Source organism: Acomys minous, assembly GCF_964271855.1.
Source record: "Acomys minous genome assembly, chromosome: 6".
Lineage (NCBI taxonomy): Eukaryota > Metazoa > Chordata > Mammalia > Rodentia > Muridae > Acomys > Acomys minous.
The window spans coordinates 103,072,123-103,082,729 of NC_140487.1; the positions used below are offsets into that span (position 1 = coordinate 103,072,123).

The following is a 10,607-nucleotide window of genomic DNA, read 5'->3' on the forward strand; positions in this document are numbered from 1 at the left end:
AAAAAAAAAAAAAAAAAAGAGCTAGGTATGATGCCACAAGCCTAAAATCTCAGCCCTTGGGAAGTGGAGGCAGGAGGACCAGAAGTTTGAGATCATTTGTAGTTACCTAGGGGATTTGAAGCTATCCTGGTAAACATGAGATTTTTTTTTTAAAAGACAGGGTCTCACTGTGTAGACCAGGATGGCCTTGAACTCACAGTGATTCCACCCTCCCCTGCCTCCCATGGTGGGATTAAAGGCGCACCATGCCGCCTTCCTGGGTGAGACGGGCTTAAACAAAGCAAAACAGCAAAAAGCATAATGAAAAATACAACAACAGAATATGTAAAGCAGGGCACGATAATTTGTGCCTGTAACTCCACCTGCTCAGGAGTCAGGACAGGTAGACCAGTGGGCCTTGTTCACAGGCAGCCTGGTTAACATATCAAGACCCCCACGTCAACAGTAAATAACTGGTGGGGCTGGAGAGCTGGTTAAAGGGCACTCGTTGCTCTTGCAGAGGACTGCGATTCGATTCCCAGCACTCACATAGCAGCTCACAACTGTCTGTAAATCCGGTTCCAGCAAGTCTGATGTCTTCTTCTGCCCTCCTAGGGCACTAGGCAAGCTCATGATACATGAACGTCCATGCAGGCAAAATAAATACTCATACACATAAAATAATAAATCTAAAAAATATACACACCCACACACACAATAGCTGGATATGGTAAGGCAAGGTTGTAATTCCAGCACTTTGGAGGCTCAGGTAAGAAGACCGAAGTGAGTTCAACGCCAGTTTAGGCTACACAGCACGACTGACTTCAAAAGGGGTCTGAAGAGACGGCTCAGCTGTCAAGAGCACTGGCTTCTCTTCTAGAGGAACCAGGTTCAGCTCTCAGCGCCCACTTGACAGCTTAGAACTAACTGTCTGTAACTCCAGATCCAGGGGATCTGACACCCTCTTCTGACCTCTCTGGACACCAGGCATGCATGTAGTGCCTGGACATACATGTAGACAAAACACTCATAATTTTAAATAAAATTTAAAAGGCAAAACCAAAAGAATAACCTTGCGGCCTCAAAAGGACTGACAAACACAAAAAGGTACCAGCCACGCACCCATCCTCCCAGCTGGAGGCCGGAGGGTCGGAGGTTCAAGGCCAGTGTGGATTGTATTCTCAGAGCAAACAACACAGCAGCCTGCATCTGGTGGTGAGGGTGTTCTTGCTGAACCTGTCCCATGCTGGCATGCAAGAGGAGGGAGAGGAGTCGAGGGAGGCCAATGCCCCCTTTGCCAACTCACCCACAGATTTGGAGTCCTTGTGGCCTAATCACTTTTTAGATAGGCTTCAATCTCTGCGTGGTTACAATGGCAACTAGATTTCAGTATGTTTTTCTAGCAGAAATGAACATCTATCTGCAGCACCGGGACTTTGGGAAAGCCTTGTGAACTGTCCCGCTTGCATAGAAGAAATGGAAGGGAGGGAGGATGCTCACTTCCAGCCAGGGGACCAGTCTGGCCGAGGCCTGGAGGGATGGCCGTATTGGATGACCGGAAAGACAAGCTAGGGCAAGATGACATGGCCTGCTGGCATGGCCAGAAGAGATCTGTGGGCTAAACTGCGGAGTCCATTGTTTTATTTTAGTTTTTGAAGGGTTCTTTGGCCGAAGAAATGGATGGGGGAAGTGGAGGGGTGAAGAGCTGAGCTGCTAATACGGTCCAGGGAAGAGGGAATGATGCTGATCTTGAGGGGTCGTTAGGAATCAGGAGCTGTGGGCTGGATCTGGGGCGTGAGGAAATGAGCAGACGTGAAGATAGTCAGGGCTTTTTTTTTTCTTCTTTCTTTCCTGCTGCTGCTAATGAACGAGTGATGCCTGGAATGAACATCGCAGAAAGGAACACAAATCTGGGGAAGGCTTAACGTGTCAAGAAGCATTATCGAACACTCACTGAGCAGATGCCAAGAACGGTGGCAAGCTGTTTCTGCACAGTGGGATGGTTTAGAACAGCAGCCCCAGAGGATGTCTTAAAATTTTTATTACTTTTATGTTTATTTATTTATTTGTGGGTGGGTGAGTGTGAGTGGGTGCTTATATGCCACAAGCCTGGTGGGGAGGTCCCACGGCAACTTTCGGGAATTGGTTTTCTCCTTCTGTCATGAGGATCTTTTTTTTTTTTTTTTTTTTTGGTTTTTTGAGACATGGTTTTTCTGTGTAGCCTTGGCTGTCCTGGACTCACTTTGGAGACCAGGACCAGGCTGGCTTTGAACTCACAGTGATCTGCCTGCCTCTGCCTCCCGAGTGCTGGAATTAAAGGTATGCACCACCATGCCGGGCTATCATGAGGATCTTAAGGATTGAACTCAGGCTATCAGCTTGGTAGCAAATCTGCGGAGCCGTTTGGCCAGTCTTAGGGTTTCTTCTTATCGTTTTTTGCTGTTTGTTTGGTTGGCTGGTTTTTTTCGAAACAGGATTTCTCTGTGTAGCCTTGGTTGTCCTGGACTCGCTTTGTAGACCAGGCTAGCCTCAAATTTACAGTGATCCACACCTGCCCCTGCCTCCCAAGTGCTGGGATTAAAGGCGTGCGCCACCACACCTGTCAGTTGTTTGTTTAATACAGATTGGGCTGTAGCGATGGTTCAGTGGTTAAGGAAACAGACTACTCTTGCAGATGATCCGAGTTTGGTTCCCAGTACTCACATCTAACAGCTTACAACTTCCTTTAACTTCGGCTCCAGGGTGTCTGACACCATCTTCTGACCCCCACAGGTGCTGGTCCTCATGTGCACACACATACCTGTGTACACATAATTAAAATCCTCTTTTTGTTTGGAGGTTTCTATTTATTTTTATTTTATGTGCATTGGTGTTTGCCTGCATGTATGTCTGGGTGAGGGTGTCAGATCTCAGACTTAGAGACAGTTGTGAGCTGTCCTGTGGGTGCTGAGGATTGAACCTAGGTCCTCTGGAATAGCAGTCAGTGTTCTTAACCAATGAGCCATCTTTCCAAACCCCTTAAAATCCTTTTAATAGGATATAAGTGTATTTTCCCAGATTAGCAGGCCGCAGAGTCAAGATTTGAACCCACGACTAATTTTCAAAGTTAGGTGCATCTCAGAACTTCCTTCTGGCTGATCTGCAAGTGCTAAGTAGGCCAGGCTGGCTTCAAACTCACAGAGAGCCACCTGCCTCTACCTGTGGAATGCTGGGATTAAAGGCGTGTGCACCACTATGCCCAGTTCTCCCTCCCCCTCAGTTGATATAGAATCTCCATATACAGCCAAGGTTGGCCTTGAGCCTCAGCACGTCTCAAGCACTGTCATTTCATCTTAAGTCAAGACTTCGTGCTCACTCAGTTCTGCTGGAGGGAGCATCCAGTCACTACTAAGCTACAGCTAAGGACCCGTCCTTTCAGGGACCCTCCACTGACACTGTGTCCTCCTGTTATGACATTTCTTAGACTGCTACCATTTTGTGGGCCTACGTGCTTTCTCTTCAGCCAGAAAACTCCCGAGGGAAGTCCCCATTTGGATCTCCAATGTCTAGCACGTAGAAAGGCTGAGTAGATGCCAGCCTGGGTTCTAGACAGTTCTGACCTCTTCTCTGTTTAGTGTACAAGCAATTAAGTTCTGCTAATTGCACTTGCTAATTGCCGGCAGCTTCTTTCTACCCATCTTCACTCTCAGGCTTAGCTTTGAGCTCTTTGACATAACATAGGAAGAATCTCTTACTTGACAATGCAGCCTAGAAGTTTCCTATGAAAGCACCCATGACCTTGAAAACTGGCTCACTGCTAACTTGCTAAGGGAAAGCGGGTAGACTACTCCAGGTAGATGAAAGAGCATGGAAAGGCACAGGCTTAGAAATTTGATTTCTAGTATTTGTTACTTATGGTAAGGAGACTTGTTAGGTTTGGTGCGGGGAGAGTGGGAAGGCAGGACCATGTTGGGGCATTAAAGAGCTTGAGCACGAGGCCTTTTCCTGTACATGATAAATACATGTCCGTTCCGGGACAGTGGAAATATAGTGGAGAGCGGGCACATGAATCAGAGGGTCTGGTCTTCACAGCTATTTGTAGACTCCCCATAGCTGCCATCTAGTTCCCTACTTGCTCTGTGCCAGGCACAGTACTTTACATATGTAAATATTACATAAGCCTCACAACATCCCTGCGAAAATGGGTGGTGTTGCTATACAGAAGCAATGAGGCTCAGACTAATAGCGTTCCCATGGGTACACAGCCAGAAAGCACAGATGTGAAGAGGCTCGCTTGCCCGCCCTTCCTTCCTTCCTTCCCTCCTTTCTTTCTTCCTTTCTTTCTCCCTCCCTTCCTTTCTTCTCCCTCCCTCCCTCCCTCCTTCTTTCTTTTCTTGGAACTCTCTTTGTAGACCAAGCTGGCCTCTAACTCTGAGGGATCAGCCTGCCTCTGCCTCCCAAGTGCTGGGATTAAAGGAGTGTGCCACCACCGCCTGGCCCTAAGGTTTTAAAGCACTAGTTTATCCTCTGCTAAGGGAGCTAAGCTAGTCAGGGATTGGGTTTTCTGGTTCGGTAACACCGGACCTAGGTTTCAGAAGATGCCCGATGAACTTCAGTTGGATCAGAGAATGCATAACTTTTCACCATTTTCCACACACATGTGGCAGCGACACAGGGGAGCCTCCGAGCCGCCAGGGGCCGCTATACACTTATTCGTCCGTCCCAACAGAGAGGCGGATGCCTAGCTTCCTTTCTCTTGTCGCTTGGCCGGAGCTCAGCCAATCGCTGCTCTCCGAGAGAGCCAGGACGCCAGTGGGCGGGGCCTCGGGCGACGCCCCGCGGGCCACTGGGAGCCACGACCTCCGTGTTGCTCCCGGCTAGCGGGCGCGGCGCAGGGCCGGTCCAGGGTGTGCGGGCTGGGCCGCAGGTGAGTTCCTAGGGCCGAGGGTGCTTCACTTTCCAGGATCGCTGGCCCTGGGTCCCATGGGGACCGCACCTGGCCGTGCCCTCCTAGTTGACGGAGCGATGGTCTCCGTGACCATCCCGGCCCTGGCCATCTCTGGCTAGCCGAGTGTGGGCTGCGGTCAGAACTCGTCCGCCTCAGGCACCCGCAGGCGGGAGGGTGACGAGGCCACGCGTGTGGTGTGACGGGACAGGGGACCGGCAGCTGATGACTCTGACCTCACTGGAGCTCCCATCCCCAAACTTGACTGGAGTAGCTGTCAAGGCTGATGGTTTCACATTCCCGGACCTCTCACGACTGCTCTGGAATTTGGAGTGTAGCTTCCGGTGGGTCCATGCACAAGGACAGGTTTCCGGACGGCCCAGTTGATCTGTACCTGGACTCTTTGGCAGGCTCCCTTCTATGCCCGGCTGGAAATAGGCGTCACAGTATTTGCGAGACACTTCTGCTACTTACATTTCGATACCCCAGGGATGATTTCATGAAGTCTAGCTGCTTGTGATCGTATTCCTGCCCCTCTGAGTGTGGGCGGAAGACTGCTGTAGTCTTCTATTAGCGACTTGTTTATTCTGCCTGCCGTTTGTTCGATCACATTTTTTTTTTTTAACACTTTGCCAGGGAGGATAGCAAGATGGCAGGAGGCCCAGAGCATAGTACGATCCGGACATCCTTGGTTCTTAGCCTTCTAAAGTTTCAAGGTGTTTTGAGGGATGAAAACAATGCTTGCAGCAGAGGAGTTGGTTGTCTGGGTCATGTAGCACTTGCGCTTTATATGTAAGAGAATAATAGTTGTAGACTGGCGTTAAGACAATGGAAAATTGAGGCCGGGTGGGGTGGCGCATGCGCCTTTCATCCCAGTACTCGGGAGGCAGAAGCAGGCGGATCGCTGTGAGTTCGAGGCCAGCCTGGTCTCCGAAGCAAGTCTAGGACAGCCAAGGCTACACAGGGAGACCCTGTCTTGGAAAACAAAAAACAAACAAACAAACAAAGACAACGGAAAATTGAATTGAGAGTCACTATTTAGGAGTGCTGTAAAGAACTCCTGCCCGATGTGCACCTGTAATCGTAAGCACCTAAGAAGTGGGAAGAGGATCAGTAGTTCACAGTCATCCTCAGCTACATTAAGGGTGTGAGGCCAGGCTGAGCGACGTGAGAATCTGTCTTACAAACCCTGTTGGCAGTGGTGTATTCTTTTAATCCCAGTAAGACTAGGGAGGCAGAGGCAGGGGGATCTCTTGAGTTCAAGGCCAGCCTGGTCTGCTAAGTGAGTTCTGGGATAACCAAGGCTACTCAGAGAAACCCTGTCTCAAAAGACCCAAACTAACCAACCAATCGTCTCCCCCCCCCCCAAAAAAAACAAAAACAAACAAAAAACCCCAAAACCTTTTTAAAAGACAGAAAGTAATGTGGAGAAGTATTGAGTTTGTTGGTGTTCTTAGGGTGTCCCTCTTTGTTAATGTAATCATCCCAGGGTTTTACAAATCTCTTGTCATAACTTTAGAGCACATAAGAAAAGAAGCCTTTCAATGTAATGGGGGGGGGGGAGCTAATGAGGAGCTTCAGGATGCACTCCTGATGCCCATGGTTTGAACAGGTGTCACACACACAGCTGCAGAGTGTTCTCTCTGAGAGAAAAAAGCCCAGGCTTGGCCTCAAACACACCTGTCATGATTTTAGCAGGCTGACATAGTGGCCTTTGAGGCACTGTGGCCTTAGACAAGAGTCCTACATCATAGAGGTATTGTGAGGGCCAGGTAATAACTAGGGTGACATGGGAGCGCACAGGGTCTGGTGTCAGGTCAAAGGACCAGGAGGAGAAACTTGAATCAGCTGCCGTTTTCCACCCATGACCATCCATCCCTATGTAGTGTCAGGCCCACAAGACACTCCAGTTCCACCAGAGGGAGAAAAACCTCCTCCATGAGGCTCACACGTCTCACCAGGCTCACCCTATAACAGAGAGAAGAAGCAGTGTTGGAGAAATACTTATGGGAGCGTAAACAAATGACTTAGTGCTGATGACCGAGGAGTGAATATGAGGATTAGAGAGCATCGTGTGTGTGTGTGTGTGTGTGTGTGTGTGTGTGTGTGTGTGTGTGTGTGTGTGAAGTGCTTAGCCCAAGGCCCAGCTTGAAATAAGCACTCAGTAGATGGTAGCTAGCATTATTATGTTCATTGTCAATGGCCTTTTATGATTTTAACAGTAATTAAATAATGGTATAAATAGTAATTTAATAGTGCTAATCATTTGTGCCTAAGTGGCCATTTGAGTAAGTGGGTTTGTGTATTACTTTGGTGTTTCATTGCCGGAAGCCCAAGGGACAGCTCCACAGTTTTTGTTATTTTTATTTTACAGCATTTTCCACTGAGAGTTTTCAAGTATTAGGGTCCTAGGGCACCTGGAATACTGTCTCCATTTATGGTGTTTTCAGGGGCGTACTGTGCAAGCGTGAGGATGTGAGTGTGGTTGCAGGTAGTATATTTTGAAGGCAGTTTAACCGGGCTTTGTTAACTAGAGGTTAGTGTCATTGTTAGAAAAGCCAATTCCAGATGTCTTAAAGCCTTTCTCTATCTTTAGTCCAGAATAGTTAGGGAGTGGACCATAGTTTTTGGCTGTTTAGATAAGCCCCTGTACTTTACCCAAGGAAAAGGAACTACGTGTCATCACAGAGCCAGAATTCAGAGTGGGGCTGGGTGCGCATGTGAGGTTTCATAGGGAGAGAAAAGACTTCTTTTCCCTTCCTGAAGTGTTGACGGACTGGAGGGGGACCTCAGGTCACACCAGGTTTGAAGCTCAGTTAGGTGGGGCTCGGAAGCTCCTTGTGAGGAGCACACAGGGGGCACAGCATAGTTCGTGGAGATCTTAATCCTCAACCCTTAACCCTTAACAGTCCAATCTTTCACAACTTCCTAGAGTATTTCAGGGACCCAACAGTTACACAAAGCACGGTGGCTGCTGGCTTTCTCAGTTATTAGTGCCCCATGGGCTGTCCACACGTGCTGGGGGGAGGGGATGCTCGTTTCCCCCTAATGCTCGCTGTATGCTTCTGCAGATGTCATGTGGCCGGTGTTCTGGACCGTGGTGCGGACCTATGCTCCCTATGTCACCTTCCCTGTGGCCTTTGTGGTCGGGGCTGTGGGCTACCACCTGGAATGGTTCCTCAGGGGAAAGGACCCTCAGCCAGTGGAGGAGGAGAAGAGCATCTCGGAGCGCCGCGAGGACCGAAAGCTGGATGAGCTGCTAGGCAAGGACCACACTCAGGTGGTGAGCCTTAAGGACAAGCTGGAATTCGCCCCCAAAGCAGTCCTGAACAGAAACCGTCCAGAGAAGAATTAACGGAGGGCCCAGGTCGCTGTGGTGCACCGGGCTGTGCCATGTCCTGCCACCCTGTGACCCGGCTTCAGAACATCTGATTTGCTTTGCTGCTCACTCTGGCTCCTCCTGCACCCTCAGCCACACACACACTGGCTGGTCCTCAATGGCTGTAAGCTGCGGCAGTAGGGGCCAGCAAAGAGGAAGATGGCGACTGCTGAAAGGGCTCTCCGTGACTGTGCAGGCTTCTGCTCCACCTGAGAGCACTGCAGGGAACAGCCCTGGGGACCGAACACTGGCCGCCGGCTCCCTGGAGAGGCGCTTGGCCTCAGCTGGGAATGGTTGGGGCGGGGGTTGTTGTTGCCATTGGGGGGGGGGCACCTCCCTGTCTAGTTCTAGTTTTTGCACTGGAAAGAATTCAAAGATCTCCCCGGCTCCCTTGATGAGTTTATTTTATTTTATTTTCTGTGCACATTATTCCCTTTCTTGGCTCAGGAGTAGGATTCTCAGGGGAGGGAAAGCAGGCTTCTGCTGTGGGAGCTCAGGCTGTTTACCTCAGGGCGAAGGGGCATATGCCTGGGAATAGTCACTGTCTTCCACCCGTCCTCACTGTGACGTGAGAACCTCAATTAAAGTGGCGCCTGAGACACATTGATGGAGTTGTTTTCTGGATAGGGTCCGGATCTTCCTAGGAGTTAGCACAGGCTCTTGGGGTATGACATCAGTAATGTCTGAAGACGACCCAGGGCTGTGCGCACAGCTGGAAGCTGTGTTTACTGAGTGCTGGCTGAGACTCCCGCAGTCACAAGTTCCCAAGAGACTTTTTTTTTTTTTAAAACATGGTTGCACAGGCTGCAGCATCTCGGGAGTCTAAATTGGTAGCACACACACTCAGGGATATTTGCACATTAAAGAAAGTGGGCAGGAATGAGAAAAGGTTGCCCACACTCCCAATGTTCCATTTTGTTGTTTTCACTCTGGTCCCTGTGGGCTTTTAAATTTTGCTTTGTTTTGAAACAGAGTCACTGATGGCTAGCCTAGAAACTCATTATGTAGACAAGGCTGGCCTCAAATTCACAGAAATCTGCCTGCCTCTGCGCCTCAGGAGCGGAGATGGAAGGCATGTGCCTAGCTTCCTGTGGAGGTTTTATGAGAGTCCCATGGCTATACTTAACTTTTCATCTTACCATGTGGTGGTCGGCGTTGTGTTGGGGAGTGGAGGTTGTGGAAGTGGCACCCAGAGGCTCACACATGGTATGCAGTCACTGAGCTACATTCCTAGCCCTCCTTTTTTCAGTCCTATTAGGTTGCCAGGATGTTCTTAACTCCTTGACCTTCCTGCCTCAGCTCCATGAGTAGCTGGGACTTGCGCTACCAAGATGGACTCCATCGTTTGCTTGTTTCTAATACTTAAAAAAAAAAAAAAAGATTTTATATAGCCATGTGGTGGCACACATCTGTAATCCTAGCAATCTGGGAGGCAGAAGCAGGTGGATCTCTGTGAGTTTGAGGCCAGCCTGGTCTACAAAGCGAGTCCAGCACAGCTAGGTCTACACAGAGAAACCCTGTATTGAAAAACAAACAAACAAAAATGTATTTTATTATTTTATGTGAGGGGGTGCTGTTTTGGGTATGTGTAAGGCTATACCACACATACGCCTCGTGTCCAGGTAGGCCAGAAGAGGCCGTCAGATCGCCTAGAACTGGAGTTAGGGATGGTTGGGAGCTGTTATGTGGGTGCTGGGAATCCAATACGGGTGCTCTGGGAGAGCAGCCGGTTCTTTTAACCACAGAGCCATCTCTCCAGCCTGTGCTTCTAATACTCAAAAAAAGTTTTGTTTTTAATGTTCATTGATGATTTGCCTGCATGTATGTGTGTGTGTGTGTGTGTGTGTGTGAGGGTGTCAGATCCCCTGGAACTGGAGTCACAGACAGTTGTGAACTGCCACATGGGTGCTGGGAATTGAACCAGGGCCCTCTGGAAGAACAGTCAGTGCTTTTACCCACTGAACCATCTCTCCAGCCACTTTACATTTTTTTTTCTCCTTGAGACAGGGTTTCTCTGTGTAGTCTTGGCTGCTCTGGAACTCATTTGTAGACCAGGCTGGCCTTGAAAAAAACTGAGATTCACCTGCCTCTGCCTCCCGAGTGCTGGGATTAAAGGCGTGTGTAACTCACCTGGCCCCTCTAGTACTTAAAAAAAAAAATTGTGGTTAATTTAAAAGTTGGGCCTAATGTTTCTTATTAGCCCTATCATTATTATTATGGTGGTATTTTCTAACCTATTATCAATCAATAAAACACAGACACCTGTTATATTTTAAAATAGCCTTGCTTCTTTGGGGCAGGGCAGATATTAATCCCCTAAACTAC

The 10,607-nt window shown here is 49.0% G+C and overlaps 1 protein-coding gene across 2 annotated transcripts; it reads left to right on the forward strand.

Annotated features, from left to right (window-relative positions):
- The first annotated feature begins 4,741 nt into the window (after positions 1–4,741).
- SMIM12 (small integral membrane protein 12) lies at positions 4,742–8,885 on the forward strand. 2 transcript variants are annotated; one of them, XM_084786225.1, is made up of 2 exons: positions 4,742–4,885; positions 7,975–8,885. In XM_084786225.1, exon 2 carries the CDS (start codon positions 7,980–7,982, stop codon positions 8,256–8,258), a length of 279 nt encoding a protein of 92 aa, XP_084642351.1. In that variant the 5' UTR covers positions 4,742–4,885; positions 7,975–7,979; the 3' UTR covers positions 8,259–8,885. The 2 variants fall into 2 exon arrangements, with proteins under 2 accessions (XP_084642351.1, XP_084642350.1); XM_084786224.1 differs by lacking the exon at positions 4,742–4,885 and adding an exon at positions 5,081–5,247.
- Positions 8,886–10,607: the final 1,722 nt, after the last annotated feature.